This window comes from Rhodotorula paludigena, assembly GCF_050403205.1.
Source record: "Rhodotorula paludigena JCM10292 DNA, Rt_paludigena_JCM10292v1_ctg46, whole genome shotgun sequence".
Taxonomy (NCBI): domain Eukaryota; kingdom Fungi; phylum Basidiomycota; class Microbotryomycetes; order Sporidiobolales; family Sporidiobolaceae; genus Rhodotorula; species Rhodotorula paludigena.
Genome location: NW_027481412.1, coordinates 144218 through 165675, shown reverse-complemented (window position 1 = coordinate 165675; position 21458 = coordinate 144218). Strand labels below are relative to the sequence as shown.

At 64.1% G+C, this 21458-nt stretch overlaps 7 protein-coding genes across 7 annotated transcripts; 3 read left to right on the top strand and 4 right to left on the bottom strand.

The window, feature by feature from the left end:
* Positions 1-330: 330 nt before the first annotated feature.
* JCM10292_007323 (lysophospholipid acyltransferase family protein) lies at positions 331-3987 on the top strand (the record flags this gene model as incomplete). Its single annotated transcript, XM_076651178.1, has 17 exons — positions 331-606; positions 718-1026; positions 1084-1230; positions 1330-1339; positions 1406-1603; positions 1666-1811; positions 1874-1932; positions 1998-2219; positions 2275-2329; positions 2390-2505; positions 2567-2669; positions 2752-3076; positions 3155-3325; positions 3381-3657; positions 3732-3751; positions 3808-3851; positions 3910-3987. The coding sequence occupies 17 exons, from the start codon at positions 331-333 to the stop codon at positions 3985-3987; spliced, it is 2556 nt and encodes an 851-aa protein (XP_076503333.1).
* Positions 3988-4338: 351 nt separating this feature from the next.
* Positions 4339-6903, top strand: MAM3 (Mam3p; the record flags this gene model as incomplete). Its single annotated transcript, XM_076651177.1, has 16 exons — positions 4339-4522; positions 4590-4694; positions 4756-4884; positions 4968-5060; positions 5121-5303; positions 5360-5417; positions 5474-5517; positions 5573-5625; positions 5690-5762; positions 5829-5839; positions 5921-5949; positions 6012-6126; positions 6207-6281; positions 6358-6384; positions 6444-6528; positions 6590-6903. The coding sequence occupies 16 exons, from the start codon at positions 4339-4341 to the stop codon at positions 6901-6903; spliced, it is 1578 nt and encodes a 525-aa protein (XP_076503332.1).
* Positions 6904-7530: 627 nt separating this feature from the next.
* Positions 7531-11345, bottom strand: ATG1 (serine/threonine protein kinase ATG1; the record flags this gene model as incomplete). The annotated part of the gene is made up of 8 exons (XM_076651176.1): positions 7531-7881; positions 7937-8070; positions 8151-9265; positions 9370-10305; positions 10362-10501; positions 10558-10616; positions 10697-10919; positions 11031-11345. 8 exons carry the CDS (start codon positions 11343-11345, stop codon positions 7531-7533), a joined length of 3273 nt encoding a protein of 1090 aa, XP_076503331.1.
* A 639-nt stretch (positions 11346-11984) lies between these two features.
* JCM10292_007320 (uncharacterized protein) lies at positions 11985-14798 on the bottom strand (the record flags this gene model as incomplete). The annotated part of the gene is made up of 15 exons (XM_076651175.1): positions 11985-12041; positions 12129-12212; positions 12285-12304; positions 12388-12513; positions 12594-12642; positions 12728-12832; positions 12929-13073; positions 13176-13374; positions 13440-13513; positions 13580-13633; positions 13698-13784; positions 13845-13950; positions 14009-14167; positions 14219-14354; positions 14409-14798. The coding sequence occupies 15 exons, from the start codon at positions 14796-14798 to the stop codon at positions 11985-11987; spliced, it is 1791 nt and encodes a 596-aa protein (XP_076503330.1).
* A 444-nt stretch (positions 14799-15242) lies between these two features.
* Positions 15243-16294, bottom strand: JCM10292_007319 (uncharacterized protein; the record flags this gene model as incomplete). The annotated part of the gene is made up of 5 exons (XM_076651174.1): positions 15243-15578; positions 15787-15879; positions 15945-16097; positions 16156-16197; positions 16265-16294. The coding sequence occupies 5 exons, from the start codon at positions 16292-16294 to the stop codon at positions 15243-15245; spliced, it is 654 nt and encodes a 217-aa protein (XP_076503329.1).
* A 231-nt stretch (positions 16295-16525) lies between these two features.
* JCM10292_007318 (uncharacterized protein) lies at positions 16526-17931 on the bottom strand (the record flags this gene model as incomplete). Its single annotated transcript, XM_076651173.1, has 4 exons — positions 16526-17436; positions 17494-17550; positions 17608-17756; positions 17834-17931. 4 exons carry the CDS (start codon positions 17929-17931, stop codon positions 16526-16528), a joined length of 1215 nt encoding a protein of 404 aa, XP_076503328.1.
* Positions 17932-18200: 269 nt separating this feature from the next.
* On the top strand, positions 18201-21399 carry JCM10292_007317 (uncharacterized protein; the record flags this gene model as incomplete). The annotated part of the gene is made up of 5 exons (XM_076651172.1): positions 18201-18232; positions 18518-18665; positions 18727-19502; positions 19560-20711; positions 20772-21399. The coding sequence occupies 5 exons, from the start codon at positions 18201-18203 to the stop codon at positions 21397-21399; spliced, it is 2736 nt and encodes a 911-aa protein (XP_076503327.1).
* Between the last annotated feature and the right edge of the window lie 59 nt (positions 21400-21458).

Sequence of the window (21458 nt, the reverse complement as noted above, 5' to 3'; positions counted from 1 at the left end):
CCTCATGTAGAGATGACTGCCTGCACCAAACGATTGTCACGTTGCACGCACGCTACTGTGCGCGCCGGGGCAGCGCTGTTCAGTCCGCCCTGCGACTCGGAAGTTGACCGTCGGGGCTCCCCGTCGCGAAGTTGCCGGTTTCCTCGCTCCCGCTCCTCCGCTCACCAACGCTAGAGCTTGCAGAGCGGTCAGGCTGCATCCCAGCTCCTCGTTACACGCTCACCACGCGTCTGCGGCTCCCTCTTCTGCTGCGACCTGCGTCCCACCTCCTTCCCGACTCACTTCCCCACGCACCTTGCATCGCCTTCCACTCGCTCTGCCGCGCTTACAATGTCCGACTCGGTCAAGCGCAAGCAGCGTAATCACACGACGGTCGCGGCGCTGGGACCAGACGATCCCGAAGCGCTCCTCGGCGCCGACTTCGAGCCTCGCACTCGACCCTTCTCCGTCGTCACGACCGTCGACCCGGGTTTGACAGCCCTCGAGCCGGTCTTGGTGCCAGTGATGGAGGCCCCGATAGGGTATCGGCCCGCGAAGAAGGGGAACGGCGAGCAGAAGAACCTGGTCGAAAACCACCAGGCGCATTTGCGGTCAGATCCCATCGAAGTGCGTCTTTCGCTGACATCCTTGCGCTTCGGCGGGGCCTTGTCCAGGCTCGAAGGACACACGAAGCTGTCCAGAGCCGCCCCGGGGCAGTCGCTGATTCCTGGCGCGCAGTTCTCGAAGCAGCTCTCGCTCTGGGCGACCGGGACAGGCTGGCGCGCCTACGAAGGCTACATCGGGCAGCCCATCTTTTACCCGGGCTACTCAGATGACTGCATTCGCGCCATCGTCAAGTCTGAGCAGCTCAACCGGCGGATACAGCACGTCACCGAGGCGCGACTTGCGCAGGCGGGTCTCGCAGAGGGGCCGGAGAAGGAGAAGCGACGACGGCAAATTGACGACGAGCTGAGGAAAGAGGCGAAGAAGCTGGCGAGCGGGCTGGTGGCCAAGATGGACAACCTTCGCTTCCTGCGATTCTTCGGCGTGCGCTCAACCTCTTTCGCGCCCCTCGAATCGGCTGCTAACCCCCAGATCGTACAGGCCATGGTCAACAATCTGCTCGTCCGGATGTACCATCAAGGCATTGAGATCAGCATGAGCGAGTACGCTCGCTTCAAGGAGGTCGCCCAGCTCGCAGCCGCGCGCAAGCAGTCGCTGCTCATCCTCCCATGTCATAAGTCGCACATCGTGAGCTGTCTGCCAGACTCGCTCGCTCTACTTTGCCCTGAGGCCGAGCTGTGATTTGGATCGGGGAGAAAGTCCGCTGACTTCTGTCGAGTCTCGCAGGACTACCTCAGTGCGCCCCTCGCCGCCAATTCTTGCCGTCCATTTCACTGACGTGTCCAATCCTTCTTCGCGACAGCCATCTCATGGCTCTTCTTCCGCCTCGGCCTCGCCCTCCCGCACATCGTCGCTGGCGAGAACCTGAACCTCCCCGTCGTTGGTCCGATGCTGGCCAAGTGCGGCGCTTTCTTCATTCGCCGATCGTTCGGAGACGACCCGCTGTACAGCACGGTTGTCAAGGAGTACATCGAGCAGCTGCTCGAGCACGGCAAGAACAGTGCGTTCCCATGTCCCGTCAACGAGACGCTCCTATTTGACCAGTTTCGCTACCCTTCCTAGTCGAGTGCTTCATCGAAGGCTCGCGCTCGCGCACCGGCAAGCTTCTCCCGCCGAAGCTCGGCATTCTCAAGTATGTGCTTGAAGCGCTCGAGAACGGTCGCACGGACGATGTATGGATTTGCCCGATCTCGCTTCAGTACGACAAGGTGCGCGAGTGCTCAGCCCGCTCGGATCGAAGCGACGAAGCTGACTGCACTCGCTCGTTCAGGTTATTGAGACGGAAAGCTACGTCAACGAGCTGCTTGGGAACCCGAAGGAGAAGGAAACGTTCGTTGTCCCGTCTTGTCGAGTCTTGCGCACAGCGGAGAGCTCACCGACATGCCGCTTCTCAGCCTCTCTGGTCTCCTGCTCAACACACGGGTGATCCAGCTCCAGCTCGGCCGCATCGACGTGCGCTTCCAGCGTCCCTTCTCGCTGCGCGGCTGGGTCGACGAGCAGAAGAAGCGCCGATCAGCACCTGCCACAACGCCCGGCGTTGAGCAGCCCAAAGCAGATCAGGCAACACTGCTGCGCGCCCTCGGCTACGAGGTACTGGCAGGAATCAACGACTCGGCGTGAGTCCTTGCTCGCTCAATGCGCTTCCGATACGAGCTCACGCCTCATGCGCAGGATCATCATGCCGACGGGGCTCGTCGGGACTATCATGCTGACAATCCGCGGACGGGTGCGCATTTTTCCAACATTCTGCTGCTGATTGCACGCTCACACGGTACTGTCTTTGCAGGGTGTCGGCAAGAGCGAGCTCGTGTCGCGCGTGCAGTGGCTGAAGTCTTCCATCGAGGCGCGAGGCGGCAAGGTGGCCGACTTTGGAGAGATGGCCCCCGAGGAGGTAGTCGACCGGTTCGCCGCCCTTTCATCGCCTGGCTTGCGTGTATGGCTGCTCAGCTTCCTGCATCTGCAGTGCCCTCTTCGTCTTGAAGGACCTCGTTGGCGAGCAGCGCGACCTGATCGAATCGACCTACTACCCGATCTCGCGCTTCGAGCTCTCGTTCTACCGCAATCAGGTGCGTCAAGCTACAAAGACTGAGGGCTCGCGCTTCGCTGGCGACTCGGATCGGTACGGCGCGGACTGACAGCAAATTGTAGGTCATCCACCTGTTCGTCGAAGAGGCGATGCTCTGCGGCGTGCTCTACACGCACGTCAAGGCCGGCGGCGCTGCGCCTTCGCAGCGGATGGAGCGCGCCGACGTCCTGCGCGAGCTGCACTTCATCTCGCGCCTCCTCTCGAACGAGTTTGTGTATGCGCCCGAAGGCCTCGTTGCCAACGCCGAAAAAACGATCCAGGCGCTCGAGATGGACGATGTGATCCTTTGCGAGGGGCAGCTGATGGGGCTCAGCCCGAAGGAGCGAGCGGCGGGGCGGAACGACTTCGACTTCTTCTGCTTCCTCATCTGGCCTTTCATCGAGACGTGTACGTTCCGTCCTCCTCGTCTTCCCGGGTCGCGCATCTGAGCTGACTTCCCTGGACTTCCCTGCTCTCTCAACGCAGACTGGCTCGCCGCCGTTTCGCTCTTTGCCCTGACACCGCTCACGCCGCCTCCGTCAGCGGACCAGCCCGTAGCATGGTTTGCCGAGAAGGCGTTCCAGGCCAGCGCGCAGCTCCTCGCAAAGACGCTATTCGCACAAGGCGATGTGTCGTACCTGGAGGCGGTCAATCAGGGTGCGCCCCGTTCTTCGTTTCACATTCAAATCGCCGACCTGACACTCCTTCGCAGCCACGCTCCTCAACGCGTTCCAGCGCATGGTCGACGTTGGGGTCCTCCTCACCCGCCGCTCTTCCTCGCCCTCCGCCGCCGTCGCGTCCGGCAAGTCCAAGTCAGCCGAAGACGCAACCAAGTCGTCGAAGAAGGGCAAGAAGCCCGTCTCGGTCCCGCTCATGGCGCTGCACCCGGACTGGGTCCCGACGCGCAGGGCGGACGGGACGATCGCGCCGCAGGGCAGGCTGTGGGAATTCGTCGACCGGCTGTCGAGGTTCAGGCGCGAGGGAAAGAAGTGAGTCCAGGCTGGCCTTCTCAGCCGGGGCGGAACGCTAAGTTGCTCTCGATCTCTGTGTCTCAATCACACAGTCGTCGCGACAACAAGACTGGTGCGCTGCGCCGCTCTCCTCGCTTGACTTGACGCTGATTACGTCGCATACCGCAGTCTCAACCCGCGTCTTCGCGCACTGCTCCGCCATCGCGCCTGAGGTAAGCTTCTCTTCTTTCAACCCTGCACGTCCACAAGCCGACAGACATCGCGCTGCAGGTCGTCGAGTACTCTGCATACCAGAACGCTCGCCCCGAGAGCGACTTTTGGGCGGAAAAGCGCCAGGCCAACCTGTAGACTCTCCTTCTCCGCCGCGCCGTTCTTTCTAGTCTTCGTTGTTGTCACTTCTCGCACGTTCTCGTTGCATTGCTGTCGCCTGACAAGGTGTTGCGGGAAGCCTTGCACGTGCGACTCGAGGTGGCCCGCTCGGCCGAGGGGGAAGAAGGGAACGGTGGAGATCGCCGGCACTTGCCCTCCTCTTATGGGCGTAGAAAGGGTCTGTATAGGCCATTTGGGCTAGATCGAGAGCATTCAGACTGCATTCGAGTCGCTCGGAGCTGCGATCGCGGTTCTTGCCGTCATCATCCCGAACCGAGAGAGCGCCCTTTCCGCCTCGTTCGTGTCGTCTTCCACGCCCGTCGAGCTGCGATGCCCGCCTTGCAATGGCGTCCGCCTCGCTCGGCGTCTCTCCTGCGCCTCGCTGTCCTCGCACCGCGCGTCGTGCGCTCGTACGCGGCGCCGACCGCCGCCATGCTTCTCTCGCGCGGCGTGTCCGACTACGGCGCAGGACTGCCCGGCAGTGAGCCGCCAGAGACTGAGCCTGGCTCGGCCGGTGTGTCTGGATCACTTCCGCTGCCCTCGTCAGCCTGGACTCACCTCACCGTCGTCCTCCCATCCAGCGTTCTACTGGAAGCTTGGCCTCAGCGTCGTCCTCGTCCTCTTGGGCGGTGTCTTTGCAGGTCTCACGCTCGGCCTGATGGGGCTCGACCTCGTCAATCTGCAGGGTGCGCCCCGCCAGGCGGTCTGTCCCGGCTTACCGCTGACCTAGGTTCCGTATTCGGCCAGTCCTCTCTACCTCGGGCGACGAAGACGAGCGCCGAGACGCTCCCAAGGTCATCCGGCTACTCGAACGTGGCCGCCACTGGGTTCTTGTGGTTCTTCTCCTCTCGAACGTGGTCGTCAACGAGTCGCTTCGTGAGTTTCGAGATCTCCCCCACATGCGTCGCAACTCTGGCTCATCACAAACCGCTAATCGCGTTTTATTTGCCTGCGTACAGCCATCTTCCTCGACTCCATCCTCGGCGGCGGTGTCGGCGCCATCGCTCTTTCGACGACATTGATCTTCATCTTCGGCGAGATCATCCCGCAGTGTGCGCTTTCGCTACCGACAACGAACCCCCTCTTTGCAAACTAACACTGCTCCCCGTCAGCCGTGTGTGCCCGCTACGGTCTACGCATCGGTGCTGTCGCAGCGCCCTTCGTCCTCGGTCTCATGTACCTCGAGTTCCCGATCGCCTACCCCATCGCCAAGCTTCTCGACTACCTCCTCGGCGAGGAGCAGGGCGTCACGTACAAGAAGGCAGAGCTCAAGACCTTTGTTGGCCTGCATAAGCGTGCGTCGAGACTGTTCCTTCGCCTTGGGTTCTCGAAGTGACTGTGACCCTCGCAGAGTTCGGCGAGGAGACGCTGAACGACGACGAGGTCACCATCATCTCTTCGGTGCTCGAGTACGCGCTCCAACTTCTCCTCGCAACGCGCATCAGCTGACTGTGGCGACGCACAGACTTGGCGACAAGAGCGTCGCACAGATCATGACCCCGCTCGAAGGTCCGTTGAACCGTTTGTGCGCGCTTTGGCTCGCCGCTCACGACCTGCCTCGCAGATATCTACTCTCTCCCGGCCGACACCAAGCTCAGCCATACTGTCGTGGACCAGGTGAGTATCCCTACTCGCGCACCTCTTCTCCCTTCCAGTCGCCGCTCATTCAGTTCCTTTGCAGATCCTTGCGTCGGGCCACAGTCGCATTCCGGTGCACATTCCGGGAAACTCGACTGACTTTGTCGGCATGCTGAGTACGTGATATGTGCACCCTTCTCGCGCGCCGAGCGAGCATGGCTGACCACCACTTCGCATTGCAGTCGTCAAGAAGGTGCGACAAGCATAATCGCAGATCGTCGTCATTCTTGACTCACTAGATCACTGACGCTGTTCCTGTCCGCTACTCTCGCAGCTCATCTCGTACGACCCGGAGGATGAGAAGTATGTCCTTCTTCCTGCTCGCCGCTTGCTGTAGCGCAGACGCCCACGAGAGCACCTTGCAGGATCCTTGGCGACTTTGCGCTCTCGGTCCTGCCCGAAACGGGTCCCGATTCGACCTGCCTCGACGTGCTCAACTACTTCCAGCAGGGCCGGTCCCATATCTTGCTCGTCTCAAAGGTCAGTCCGCCTACCCGGCCTGCCGCAATCGACTCGTGATTGATTGCGCCGTATACGCACTGACGCCGTGTTGTTTGTAGACTCCTGGCGAGCCCGGCGGCGCGATGGGCGTGGTCAGTCTCGAGGACGTGATTGAGGAGATGATCGGCGAGGAGGTGCGCGCGAATGGTTATTCCCGTCAAGTCTGCGTATCGCCGCTGATGCTGGGTTCCTCCTCGCCTCCTCGTACAGATTGTCGACGAGACGGACTTGTACATCGTGCGTTCGCCTTCCCTCTCTCCCTTTCCCCGCCCAGCTCACAGATTGCCGGTCCACAGGACATCCACGCCAAGACCAAGGTCGTCCGCGCGCCCGCACGCAAGCAGGCGCCTGGCAACGGCAAGCTCGCACCGCTTATCGCAGGTGCGCACAAATTCATTCTGCCAACGCTCAGCATGCCTCCTCACCACACAACATGCCAAAGGTGTCATCGAGCGCCGTCGTCAAGCCCGTCGTCAGAACACGGTCGAACTCCCCGGCCCGAACGGAGTCCCCGAGAGCAGCGGTCCCTCGACCGACGGGCGCAACACGCCGGCGCCCGCAGCGCCTTCGTCCGGGTTCGACAAGGTGCGCCTGCGCGGCGGCGGAGTGCCCGAGCGGCGGGTCGCGAGTGGAGCGGCGACGCCGATGCGGAGGGAGGAGAGCAAGACTGGCGCGAACGGCGCCGGAGGGAGTGACGAGCGCACGCCGCTGCTCCACCCGGCCAGCGCGGGGAAGAAGCCCAATCAGTCGTCGTAAGGCGATGATTTACCTCGGCGCTCCACCGCCAATCCTCGCGCAACCCGCGTGCAAAAGGCAACTTGTCAAATCCCTCTCTTTCCAGCTTTGTTGCTCCTGTCCCGCATTCGCCGCCCCGTCGTTACAGCCCTATCGCAATTCAAGCTCATGTTCTTCTTCAACTGCCTTCTTAAGACCGATCTCAGGAGGGCTTGCAAGTCAGAGTCCGCCCGGATCATCTGGCCTCTCTCCGAGATTGAGTCCCGGTCTCGTCCAAAGAAATCGTATCAACAAGGGCACGGGCGAGCAGCAGCCGGCAAGAGTCAGGACGGAGTGACTACCGGCGCGCTAAGGAGAAGACGGGGAGTTGTGACGACAAGGAAAGGAAAGCACACGAACCGAAGGAGAAGCACGGTACAGAACGCCAAAGGTGGTGAGCACGAGTCACGTGGGTCGTAAGGAGCGGAGAATCTAATCTGTGGGAGGGCGCGAGTATGGCACAGAGATGGAATCGAGTGGCACAGGAATAGGGAGAGATGCAGCGGGGAAGAAGAACAGGGAGCCAGGAAGACACCTGGGTGGAATAGAACGACAGGGATCACTGAGTCGGGTGGGCAGAGAGCGAGGGGGGATCGAGTAAGATCGATCCTAGGGACGGGATGAAGAGGAAGTCGAGGGAGGAGACGCGGCGCCCGCGCCAGCGCCCGTCGCGGTGCCGACAGCTGTGTTGGGCGAGCCAACGACAGCAGTCGTCGCGCCGCTTGCCGTGTTCGACACGGGCGCTAGCTTCTTGCGCAGCGCCTGGAGGCGCGCCGTGATCGACTGCACAAAGCGCGAGACCGTTGCGCGGTCTTCGTCCGCCTCGGGCGACGCATCGGGTGTGCCGGAGTGCATCGTAACGTCGAGGAGGGCGTAGAGCATCCAGAGCGCCGTCTCGTACGCCGTCTCGCAGTCGGTCGGGTTCTCGCCACGCAGCTCGTTGACGGCGGCAGCGCGAGACTGCAATGGGAGCGTGTCAGCACTGTCGACTTGCGAGGTGAGACTGGGAACGCACGAGCTCGAGAGCCCGGTCCCAGACGAGCTTCTCGGCGAACGCCGCCGACTCAGGGATCTCGTCCTGGCAGCGCGTCTTGGCAAAGTCGGCCTTGTCGAAGCACTCGTTGAAGCGCTGGCGGAACCATTGCACCGCTGAAGAGCGCAAGAAAGCGGGAGTTGTCAATTACTGCGCGTGCTGCGAGCTGGAGAAATCGAGTCCCGAGGGAACTCACCATCGTTAAAGTCGGCGCTCGCAGCCTGCTGCTCGGCAGGCCTGTTGGCCCAGTGCTTCCTCGCGCGCTCGATGCCCTTGCCCAAGAATGCGAGCGCCTTGAGGTAGAGCACGAGCGCCTCTGCGGCGAGGACGTCTGCGCGCGCGCCCGACGCCGCCGAGCCCGCCATGACGAGCGGGCGGTCCGACGAGCTGCTGCTCCCGCGGCGCATCGACGGCGAGGTCGGGACGGGCGAGAACGGGTTCGAGGCCGCCGCGGCGCCGGACTGCGCCTGGGCCTGCTCGCGCGCGGCGAGGTGCGAGAAATACGACGGCGTCCCGAGCGAGGTCGTCGAGGTCGAGGCGGCGGGCGTCGGCGGCAGGAGCTGGAGGATCTTGGAGTCGGCGAATTCGAACAGGACGAGCGCCTTCTGTGCAATGTCCTCGAGGTCGGCGAGGACGCGCTCCTCCTCCGGGTCGACCGCGACGGGCGCCGTCATCGAGCGCGGGATGGGCTTGCGCACCGAGCTGCGCCTGACGAGGATCCCGTCGGTCGGGCTGCCAAAGATCTTGAGCGACGACAGGTTGTTGAACGCCTTTGCGAGCGCGGCCGACGGGCTCCCGACGAGCGCGAGCGGCGAGCCGGGGAAGCGCTCGATCGTGTGTGAGAAGCTGCGCGGCGAGCTCGAGAGGAACGAGAGCGGGCGCGGCGAGGACGAGAGCGAGTAGGGGTGGTGCGGCGTCGGCTGCGCGCGCTGCGGGATCGCAAAGGGCGGAGTGGACGTGTCGCCTTGCGCTCCGGGTCCGGGCGGGTACGGCGAGGAGGGCGACGACGAAGATGGAGGAGACGGCGGCTTGGCAGTGGGCGGAGAAGGGTTGCCCAGCGAGCTCATCGGCCGCGACAAGAAGCCGCGCGACGGCCGCCGGACGACGACGCCCTCGCGCTGCGGCTGCTGCTGCGCCAACTCGTCCGCGAGCGCATTGATCTCGACCGTGCGCTTCTCGACAACGACGTAGTCCTTGCCGAGCACCGAGTCGTTCGAGTCGGACATCGAGTCGGTCCCTCCTTTGTTGGCAGAGGCGAAGCGCTCGATGGCGGACGGCGGCGCAGGTGAAGACGACGGCATGGGCGAGTCGCTGCGCGCAAAAAGCGTGTCAGCGCAAACGGCTCCGAAAATGAGCGATCGCCTCCGGCTGTTTGGAATCTGAAGTGCCCAAAGGAGACCGAAGCAGCGACTGACCTGCTCCTCCTGCCGACACTAACCGCCACCGCGCTCCCCTCCCCACTCGCACTCGCACTCGCGCCGCTCCCACTCGCGCTCCCGACCCTCTCCACCTGCGCGCGCTGCACCTGCGGCCGGGGGCCACCCTCGATCGACGCGCCGCGCCGCATCGGCGGCGCTTGCTGCGGGGCGAGCGGCGGCGGCGAGGGCGCGGTGCTTGTGCGCCGGGCGAACGGCGGAGGGTCGGCGTCTGCTGCGGGGGCGAAGCGAGAGAGCGATGGGGTCGGTGCGGGGGCGGCGGACGAGGGAGGTGGGATGGCGGCGCAAGGAGGGGTGGGGCGGCGCGCGACGGGTGGGGGAGCGGCGGAGGTGGGTGAAGGGGAGGGAGCGGTGGAGGGAGATGGGCGCGACGGGACGGGCGAGGCGCGCGCAACGTTGGTCGAGACGGGAGGTGGCAGTCGCGGGGACGCGAGGTCTCGCCGGGTAGACCGGTCCGCGGCGACGCTGTCAGACGGGACGGCCGGCGATGACCGTCGAGCAGCGGTCGGCGTCTTCGAGCCCGCTGCGACGCGCGCCGAGACGATCTCGGCGGGCACGAGACCGCTCGCCGTGCCCGACTGCGCGACGGCCGCCGCATCGCGAAAGAAATCGTCAAAGCTCATACGCTCGGCCGGATGGCGCTTGAGCAGTCGGCGGATGAGCGCCTTGATGTCGGCTGCAACCTTGGTCGGCACCTTCTGCTCGGCGAGCGGGATCGTGTCGTCGATGCGCTTCTCGTCGGGGAACTTGATGCGGTCCTCCCCGCGCTCAATCTTGCGTAGCAGGTCGACGTGATTCTGCGCACGGAAGGGCGGCTTGCCGACCGACATCTCGAACAGAACGGCGCCGACCGACCACAGGTCGGCCTTTGCATCGTACTTCTCGTATCGGAGAATCTCCGGCGCCATGTACAGCCTGCGAAGCTGAGTGTCAGTAGCTGGCCGACGGTTGTACGAGACGACATGGCGCACGGAGAACCGCAGAGCGTCTCGGCCATGCTCTGGCTTGGCAGCCATCGTGCGAAACCAAAGTCCGCAACCTTGAGCACCGGTATCCCTGGCGCATGTCCCGCTGCCAGATCCGCGGCAGCTGCTGGCTGGAGAAGCAGATTCTGCGAAAGTGCAGCGTGAGGACGATGTCAAGGGCGAGAGCAGGCAGCGAACAAACCTGCGGCTTGATGTCGCGGTGGATGACATTCTGAGATCGCAAGAACCGCAGAGCGTCGACTGCGAACGCAAGAAGTACATTCATCAGCCAACTGCCGCGCCCGGCGAGCGGACAGAACAGGAGAATCTCGCCGACGCACCGAGCTGGCCCAGGAAGCAGCGCACGATCGTCTCGTTGAGCCCGCCCTCCTTCGGATGCGGGTACAGGACCTTTTCCGCCGCGAGGCTCGCGTGCCTCGAGTCGGGCAGGAGGCCCTGGTTCGACGCGGTGAGCGAGGGGAGGTCGCCGCGCTTGCGAATGTAGAGCGAGAGGTCGCCCGCCGAGCAAAAGTCCATGACGAGGTAGATGTGCGTGTCGGTTTTCTGCGCGTCCGGGCGGGTGCAGTGTCAGCATGCTGTGCGTGCTCGAAGGTGGGCGCGAAGACGAAGTGATGCGAGCGAGTCATCGGGGTCGGGACGAGGGAGGGAGCGCACGAGGCAGTCCTTGAGCTCGACAATGTTGCGGTGGCGGATGCGCTTGAGGATCGAGATCTCGCTCTCGAGGTTCTCGAGGAGCTTTGTCGTGAGCTTGCTGCGGATGACCGACTTTATCGCGACGGGGGCGCGCGAGTCGAGGCGCTCGCCGCGGTAGACGGTGGCGAACGAGCCGCGGCCGATCTCGTCTGCGATGGTGTAGGGCCCGATGCGGTCCTCGTCGTCGTCATGGTGGTGGTGCGCGCGGTGCGGGTGCGGGCGGCGGGGCTGGGCGGACGACGACGAGGCGGTCGGGGCGGGAGGTGGGGGCGGCATGCAGGAGCGGGCGCGCGCGAGCGGTGGAGCGAGCGTGCGGGCGGGGCGAGTGGCCCCCGAGAGAGCGGGCCCTGTGCTCGCAGTCGCTCGCCGAGTGCGCGAGGCGGCGGTGGCGCGATGACCGCTGCGGAGGTTGACAGACGACGGCGAAGGCGAGACGGGGCGACGACGCGGCCGACAGGAGACAGCGACACGCGCACGCAGGCAGAGAGGGCTCTCGGAGAGGCAGCAGGTGCGCAGTGTCGCCTTCGCAGAGAGGCGGAAGGCGTGCTCTTGCGCTGACCTCGCCTCGCCTGACTCTGGCCACCGAAGCGCCGCCTCTCCCCCAAGTCCGAGCCTCGCTCGCTTCCATCGCCCTCAGACTCGATCGGACCCGTTCTCGCTGCCATTCCACTCGCAACACACTCACTGCACGAGCCAGCCCACGCAACACCCACACCAGAGCCTGCATCGCTCGCCGACTTCATTATCGAGATGACCCCGGCCACAACGCGTGACCTCTCCGATTTCCCGATCGGACGACGCGAGTCTGCTTCTCAAGTGACGCGCTGCAGTACAGTCAGGTCAGTGGGAAGCGAATTCCCGATTGCATCCCATGCACGGATACGGAAACCCCGCCGTCGTGCGCCAGCTCATGCTTCAGTGCGCGTGTGCAGACGACCCGCTCTTCTCGTCCGGAATCAGCTTGCCCGGGTTCTGCGCGGTACACGCGAGTCAAGCAGTCAGCAGAGATCAGGAAAGTCAAAGCAGCGAAAGAATGAGCGAGAGGCATGCGCCGCTCACCATGATGTTCTGCGGGTCGATCATGCGCTTGACCTGCCGCAGCAGCTCGACCGTGCCGCTCCCGAGCTCGTTCTCGACGTACGGCTGTGTAGGGAGGGTACGAGTCAGTCAGGCGCGTCTGAGCGGATTGCGGGGCCTGGCAGCGTCGTAGCGCACCTTCTTGCCAATCCCAACTCCTGCGCCAGCGCAATCCCAACGAGTCAGTACCCCGGCTCGCGAACCCAAACCGCCGTTCAGAAAGAGAGACCAGCCTGCGCACCGTGCTCGCCCGTCGCCGTCCCGTCCATGCGCTGCGCGCGCTCGACCATGTTGTGCACGAGCCGCTCGACCTTCTTGAGCTCGTCGTCCGTGCGGAACAGCAGCAGCGCGTGGAAGTTGCCGTCGCCTGTGGAATATAGGCGCGGGAAGCGGGTCAGGAGGTTTTCGACACGGAACGAGGGTGGGAGGAAAGAGCGGGAGACGGACCGGCGTGCGAGACGATGGGGCCGACAATTCCCTCGCTCTTGATGTCGGCCTGCGCGTTTTTTACCGTGGCAGGAATCAGCGACACCACGCTAGAGATCAAGGCTGACATGGCACATGGCGGCAGCGCAACGCACCTGCGTCTCGGTGATGAGCTCGGGGAAGCGCGAAAGCGGCACGCAGACATCCGTCACCCAGCACTTGGCCCCGGGGAGCATCTCGAGTGCCGACCAGAGCGCGATCTGCGAGTGATCGACGATTCACATAGATCAGCACGCATCGCCGACGAGTCGACGCAAGCACAGACTGAGGGAGAGAGAGCGGTGCGCAGAACTCGCCTTCCTCGAATGCCAAATCTCCTCTGCCTCGCGCTCGTTGCGCGCAAACGCAAACCCGCTCCCCTCGTTCGACTGTGTGATTTCCTTGGTACGCTCGATGTCGAGCTTCATCTGCTCGGGCGTGCCGCTGAACTTGAGGAACAGGCTGTGCGCGCGAGCGGATGGGCGCGTCAGTCCTCGAGTCGTGACTCGCACGGAAATGTCGACCTGAAGAGCCGCGGGAGACAAGGAGCAGTGAGCAACGCACCTCGGCTTGACGGGCCACTTCCTCCCCGACCCCGCCTGCGCGTTCGTCGCCGCGACCATGACATCGTCGAGCAGCTCGACGCACGCGAGCGAGATGCCTGACTGGACGAGGTCGCGCGCGGCAGCCGCGGCGGCGGCGATCGAGGGGAAGGACGAGACGGCGACGTTGCTCGGGAGGAGCGGGGCGAGCTTGAGCGTCGCTGCGGGTCGCGATGGCCATGCGTCAGGCTCGGACCCAAGGAGGCTTGGTAGCACAGCATCGCACCTTCAGTGACGATGCCGAGGGTACCTTCGGCGCCGATGAAGAGCCTGCTCAGATCCGGCCCGACAGACGACTTCCTGCGAGCGTGCACAAGCGGGTTAGATACGCGGGGGCGTGCGATCGTTGATTAGGGCATGGCACACTTTGCTCGTTGCCGCGTCTTGATCACCTCGCCATTCGGGAGCACGACCGTGAGGCTGTCGAGCGAGACTCGAGCAGGTTAGGAAGGTCGACCAGGATTACGAGAGTGAGAGGACTTGCTTGAGCACATTGTCGCGCATCGTGCCGTACCGTACGGCGTTGGTTCCCGAAGCGCCGGTACCGATCATGCCGCCAATCTGCGCGCCTCTGTGACACGAAGAGCGCCGGTGAGCGGGGCACGCGACTGGGCTACGGAGAGAAACGCACGGTGCTGGGTCGACAGGGAAGAAGAGTGGGATGCCCTGTTCCTTCAGCTCGGCGTTCAGTGCGTCGTATGACACGCCAGGCTGCACGACGGCATCGAGGTCTTTGCCTGTGCAACCAAACGGGTCAGCCGCGTGCTCAGCGGACTTCGGGAGCGGAAGTCGTACTGTTGAGCGAGATGATGTTGTTCATGTTCTGGGCAAAGTCGAGCACCAGCGCGAGTCCGGGCACGAGGTCGTCTACCGCAATATGGCCGTCTTTCGCGAGCTTGTCCTGCGCCGACTTCTCGGACGGGTTGTTTGGGTAGCCGAGCGCGGTCGTGTGGCCTGGGGAAGCGCGCTCAGCTCAGTTTATGCGATGTGAGGAAGAAGACGCACCCTCGAGTGAAGTGCCGGCGCAGTAGGGGATGAGCGGGATCGAGTGCTTCGCTGCCGTCTTGACAATCTTGACGACATCCTCGGTCGAGCGCGGGTACAGCACTGCTCCAGGCAGACCAGTTGGACCGTGTGCAGCCTTTGAGAAGCCTGTCAGCGCTAGAATTGGTAGCTCGGGCAGGGAACGGCGCACCCAGGAGTTGTAGCCATGCGCCACGAGTGTTTCGCGGTCCGTGTCGAGCTCGTCTTCGGGCAGCCACTCCCTGATCTCCGCCAGAGCCTTCTCGAAGCCCGCCTGCGTCGGCTCCCTGTACGCGTCCCCGCTCTGCTGCGCCCCACTGCCCTCTGCCCGGCCGATCGCATAGGTGAGCGAGCCCGTGAGCGTCGCGAGGAGGATGGCGGTAAGCGTCGACCACTTCTGTGGAGGCCTCGCGCGCCCGGCAGGCTTGTTGCTCGCCGGCACGGGTCCGCGGGGCGTGACCCGGTTCGCGAGCGGGTGGGGAGGAGCAGAGGCGAGCGTGCGGGCGAGGACCCTGCGCGGTGCAACGCGTGTCGCAAGCGTGTTTGCGGTGCTTTTGAGCATCTCTGTGAGCTGCACAGGTCCGCAGCTGCAGCGGACAAGCGAGGAGAGCACCGGGTCCCCCGCTTCCGCCCAACTTCCTCCGTCTGCCGACGTCGGCTCCTTTCTCCTAAACACTCCGACGCTCTCTTTGAACGCGCATCTTGCCGAGCGCGACCATCTGAGGCGGGTGCGCGTTTGCGAACAGCGTCCGCTGCTGCGGTGTTCTCGTCTCAGTTCTCATCAGTTTCTCCCGCTGGAGAGCGCATAGCGACACTTCCGCCGCACGCCTGAGCTTCCAAGCTATGCCTGACCCATCTTGAGTGAATTTCAGTTGACCGAGCTGGCGGTCAGCCACTACGCCTTTGCTTCAGCAGTCCACGAGCAGCTCTCTGGTTGACTGTCTGCTTGTCCGGCTCTTCCTACCTCCATAGCGGAATATGATTCCAATGCGCAAGCCCAGGCGGGCTAGTATCCGCTACGCCACTTCCAGTCGTCTTCGCTGTCGCTCGAGCTGCTGTTCGACGCGCTCGGCCGCACGTCAACGAGTGCCTCCTCATCGGTCTCCTGCTCCCTCCGGGGCCTGCCAGCCCGTGTTGCGCTTCGATGACTCGCGCTGCGCTTAGCTGGGCTGCTGAAGCTGCTTGGTCCGCTTGCGAGGCGGGGAGCCCCGGAATAGCCTGTCTTGCCGAGTGCGTTGACGTCTGCGTCGTCGGCGCCGCCGTTGTCGTCGCTGTGGCAGACACGAGCGAAGATGGCAAGGAGGGCGACGAGGACTTGCAGACCACCTGAGCCGAAGACGAGCTGCAGCAATGAGACGATTGAGTGAGGATTCGTATCGCCCGGACATCCCGGCGGGCGCAGCGCACGAATGGCAAGGCCCCCTTTACCCAGCCGGCCTCGCACGACACCTTCTCCGCCATTTGTTCCGAAATTTTGACGGCAAGCCCCTCAGCGCCCTCACTGTCGAGCGCAAGGCAAGGCGGACGGTGGTGTCAGTCGACGGGCTCACGGAGACTCGAACATGCAAGACTCGCCAGACGACGTTGAGGCCCGTGTTCTTGTACCACATGAGGTAAGCCGCAAGATCAGCCGCGCCAAAGACCTGCATTTGCGCTGTCTTGTGAGTGCTGTGCGCGGCACGGGTGAAGACCGCTTTCCCGTGCGCACCAAGGCGATTCCGCCCATCCACCCGCTACGCACGCATTCGAGAACGATGAAGACGAGCACGGCAATGCAGCTGCAGATGGCACCTGCTACGCGCATAATGTCGGGAAACCCTGACGGCATCGTGCCGTTCGTGAGGTCTGGGAGGACGTCGAACTGGAAGCGCGAACGCGTGTCAGCCTGGACAAAGAGCGGTTGAAGGCTCTTTGCGCACCAGACTCAGCGCCACGACTAGGAGCAGCAGAATGTTCGGTATCTGCGACCGGCATAGAGGTCAACGCTTGCGCGGAAAACCCTGGGGCGCACAGCATAACACAACGCACGTTTAGGATGGTCACGACGGCGCCCAGCATACTGTGCTCGATGGTGGCGTTGGGTTCAGATGCAAGACGAGCATGGAAGCGACCCGTATGGCCGTTCTGCAACGCGGAAAGACAGGAGACGGACGAGAACCGGACGTCCCACGGAGACGTAGACAGGATGCCGACAACGCAGTGTCCGCCGCGGTTATGCGTAGCTATCTGATGCCGATTGCGCAAGCTTCGACCACGCCTCACCGGCTCGAGAGGAAAGGTGGTTACGGTTCACCTCGCGGGCAGGCGCTCCTTGACCCAGATCGCCGCTCTACGCTCCGCCTCGGCCCGCAATCTCACTTCGCGCCCTGTCTTCTCCTCGCCCTCTTGCTCGAGCCCGTCGTCGTCCTCCCAGCTGTCGCTGACCTCCGTCCTCCCTCCTCCCTTCCTCACATCGCCCACGCCGCCCGCGCCTCCCGCCTCCCCCTCCTTCTCCCGCTCCTCCATCTCGACCTCAAACTCGAACAGCAAGCCCTTGGCCAGCCACGCGGTCGGGTCGGGCGGGAAGCGGTACGCCCTCCTCACCGCCGGCCAGAGCGCGTGTTCGCGCAGCTTTGGCGCCGCGCTGCGGAGGAGCGCGGCGTACGGGTGGAATGTAGCGGGGAGGTGCAAGTAGGCGAGGAGGCCGGCGACGTGCGGGGGAGTGCGAGGGAGGCGGGACGGCGAGAGGAGGGTCGAGAGGGAGGCGGAGGAGGCGTGCAGAAGCGCGTGGTAAAGCGAGAGGAGGTGCGCGATGTGCGCGTCTGGGTGGGAGGGGGCGGGATATAGTGCTGTCGGTGGCGGGAGAGACGACGCCCGAAGCAGCGAAAAGAGGGACGGTAAGAAGGTCGACAAGGGCGAGTGTGAGGACGCGACAGCGGAAGGCGTCGACGGCTGCACGGGTGTCGTGAAGGCGGGTAGAAGATGCGAGTGCAGCAGATGTAGCGCAATGAAGTATGCCCGCGTCGCGGGATCCGGTGACGTGGTGTTAAGGGACAAGCGAGAGAGGGAGGCGTCCAGGCTGTCCTGCGACCCTGTTCCGCCTGATCGCGTCTTATCCACATCTATTGGAGGATGGAGCGAGTGTACGAGCGGCGGCAGCGAGCTCGACAGTTGCGGGTCATTCGAGGCGTACAGCGAGAGCAAGGCGGATGATTCGTAGGCTGCGAAAGACGATTCAGCTTGAGTGGCATGGGTACGATCTCTTCACTCGAACGTACCTTCGACGGCGAACGAGTCCGCACGACGCACAGAGGTGATACCCTCGCGCAGTTTCCCTGCCGCTTTGCGTGGTTAGACGGGCCCTGTACCAACAGAGAGCATGGGAGGCGCACGGCAGTCGAGCAAGATGATGCCTAGCTCCTCGATGCGTCGTTTGCGTGCATCTTCGCGGGCAGACGAGCCCGCGTACTGCTTGTCCCACTTGGCCAGCTTGGTAGCGATGTGAGCGCGAAAGCGCTCCTGCACCTCGGGGTTCCGCAGCCTGGGAGCAGCAACAGACACAGCCGAGAGTCTCAGTCATCGAAGCCAAACGCAGCGGACAAGCCCGAGGGGACGCACGAAGCCTCGTCGTCATCGCCTGCGCCGAGCAGTCCCCTCGACGGCGAGAGCAGCAAGTCGAGCTCGTCGGGCTTGCGCCCGAGGTCCTTGCGAGCCATTCTGAGTCCACCGCGGGCGATCCCACCCGAGTCTGGCGGTCCCCGCGCGCGCCAGGCAGGGCCGGACGAGGAGCGGGAGGGGACAGGAGCCGCACCCCACTTGGACTCGTTCGAGCGCGAGCTGGGCGGGTCTGGCCGGCCTGTTCCACGCCTCCAAGGCTGTCCAGCGCTCATCCTGGCGGAAAGCTGCGGTGGGACGAGGCGAGAGCTCTGAGCTGGGACAAGGCTCACTCTCCCGACGCTCGCTTGCACCGCGGCACACTCGCGCAATGAGCCAGCCGAGACCCAGGTTCAAGACTACGTGCGTCTACAATCCAGCCAGTGCTCGAACGACCCGACTTGGTGCGGTGGGCGGCGAGCAGCAGCTCATCGCAGCTTCCGAAGCGATGAGGCTTGTGGCCATTCTGCACGGCTCGAGGCCTGCTGGACCTGCGCAGGAGTCAAGCTGGACCGCTACGCTCGCTCGTAGCCGGACCAGGCGGGCTCAGGAGGCTGTGTGAGGTGTGCGAGGGGGGACCCTCGCATCCGAGCATCCCGCTCACTGCGCTGAACGCGACGAGCTGACCCTGGTGGACTGCCGACACAGCTTCAAGGAGTACAAGTCCTACCAGCCTATCCACACGGGCGGAAAGGCAACCCTGTCTGGTGATGGCACCTGGCTCGTCTCGACCTTGAACGAGCAGGCGCTCGTTACCGACATCGAGACCGGCGAGCAGCTCCAGGAGCTCAAGGGCGTACGTACTCGATGAAATGGTGCTGGACAGGCGGCAGCTGCTGACCAGGCTCTTCCTGCAGGACACCTCGGCTGTCACGACTCTTGCTATCACGCCTGCTCCCCTCTCGCCGCAAGACGGCGGCTACCTCCTCACCTGCGGTCGCTCTCTCGCTCTCCACATCTACTCCCTCCCGTCCCTCTCCCTTCACCGCCATGTCCCGCGCGCCCACGATGCGCCCATCATCACCTCGTGCGCCGACCCGACCGGTACGCTGTTCGCGACCGGCTCGGCAGACGGCATCGTCAAGGTGTGGGACGCCACGCACGGGCACTGCACTCACGTCTTCAAGGGCCACGGCGGTGTCATCAGCGCCATGTGCTTCGACATCGCGAGGGCGGGCGACGGCGGGCGCCAGGGCCGCGCGCGCCTCATCACGGGCGCAGACGACTGCAAGGTCCGCGTGTGGGACTTGCGCACGCGCGAGGGCGTCTACGTCCTCGATGGCCACGTCAGCGTCGTCCGCGGCTTGGACGTGACGCGCGACGGCAAGACACTTGTCAGCGGCGGGCGCGACAAGGTGGTCAACGTGTGGGACCTTGAGCGCGGCGTCCTGCGCAAGACGATCCCCGTCTTCGAGACTCTCGAGAGTGTCGGCATCGTCGATGTTCCCGAGGCCGGACTGGCGGGGGACAAGAAGGGAAAAGGGAAGGAGACGGGCCGGACGAGGCGCGCGCTCTTCACAGGCGGCGACAAGGGCGTTGTGCGACTGTGGGATCTCCAGACGAACGAGGAGATCAAGACGGACGCTGATGAGGCAGGCTCGAGCGGGAAGGTGCACGAGATTCTCGACCTCATGTGCGTCCATGCTCCTGTTCTCCGGAAAGCCTGTCGCGCTGAGCCTTGATCCCGCAGCCACACTCCCGCCACCTCCTCTGTCACTGCCGTCTACGTCGACCAGAACATCGTCACCCGCTCATTCCCCTCTCTCACTACGACTCGCCAGATCATCGGCTTCAACGACGAGGTCATCGATGCTTGCTTCCTGTCCTCCCCGTCCTCCATGACCGACGACGATGCGGACGAGGCTTCTACGTCCGAGTCGCACCTCGCCATCGCAACCAACTCGGCCCTCGTGCGCGTATACGACCTCGACCGCTTCAACACGTCGCTGCTCGAGGGCCACGACAACGTCGTGCTGTGCTTGACGCGCTCCGCCGACGGGCGGATACTCGTCAGCGGATCGAAGGACAACACGGCGCGCGTTTGGCAGGCGCGGGAAGGCGCAGGGGGCCAGACGAGCTGGGCATGCATCGGACGTGCAGAGGGCCACGTCGAGTCGGTTGGCGCGGTCGCGACGTCCAAGCGGGATGCGCACCTCCTCATCACGGCGTCGCAGGACCGCACCGCCAAGATTTGGGACCTCGCCTCGCTCCTGTCCTCGGCGTCCGCCGACCCCGATGCCGGCACTCTTCCTCTGCGCGCTCTCTCGACGACCAAGATCCACGACAAGGACATCAACTCGCTCGACATCTCGCCGAACGACAAGCTTCTCGCTTCGGGTTCGCAGGACCGCACTGCCAAGCTGTTTGCGATTCAGCACACGCCCGCGACCAAGTCTGCGCCAGCGCAGGCGACGCTCTCGCTCCTCGGCACGTTCAAGGGGCACAAGCGCGGCGTGTGGAGCGTCAAGTTCAGCCCGGTCGACCAGTGCCTCGCGACGGCGTCGGGTGACCGCACGGTCAAGCTGTGGAACCTGAACGATTTCACCTGCGTCAAGACGTTCGAGGGGCATTCGAACTCGGTCTTGCGCGTCGACTTCATGACGCGCGGAATGCAGCTCGCGACGTCGGCAAGTGACGGGCTCGTCAAGATCTGGAATGTCAAGGACGAGGAGTGCGCGACGACGCTCGATAACCACGAGGAGAAGGTCTGGGCGCTCGCGATCAACCGCGACGAAAGCTTTGTCGTCTCGGGCGGCGCAGACTCGGTCATTACCATCTGGGAGGACGTGACCGAGACGGAGGAGCTCGAGAAGGAGCAGGAGCAGGCGGAGCTCGTTCTCAAGTCCGTCCTTCCCGCTTTTCGCCTGATCGCTGTCTGCTGACCCCTTCTTCCGTCTTCCAGAGAGCAAGACTACGAGAACTTCCTTTCTATGAAGGACTACTCGAACGCCATCATGCTTGCCTTCTCGATGAACCAGCCGCGTCGCCTCCTCAACCTCTTCACCGAGGTGCGCGCGACGTCGGGCACGTCGGGCGACCCGGACGCCGACCTCGCGTCCTTCACGGGCTCTCGGCATGTTGACGCCGTCCTGCGCGGCTTGTCGCCTGCCGAGGTGCGCCAGCTGCTCGGATACATCAAGGACTGGAACACCGTCTCGCGCACGGCCGAGGTCGCGCAGACGGTTCTGCATGCGATCCTCAAGTTCCACGACGCCGACAAGCTCCTCGCGACACTTGAAGGCCGCGACGAGCAGGACGGCGACGTTCTCGAGCTCGAAGGCGCAAAGAAGGCGAAGGCTCCTGATGCAGACGAAGACGACCGGCCGCGCAAAAAGGCGCCCGAGGTCAAGGCGAGCGACGTACTCGGCGCGCTCATCCCGTACACCGAGCGGCACATGACGCGGGCCGACAAGCTCGTGCGCGAGTCCTTCATCGTTGAGCATCTCCTCGGCATGATGGAGGGCTTCGACGACTTCGACGTCGCGGGCGAGGAGGCCGCCGGGCTCATGGAGGTAGATGAGGAGGAGTAGACGGAGCCCGTGCAACACTTGCATGCTCTTGAAAGCCGCGTATGCGGGTGCATCGAGAG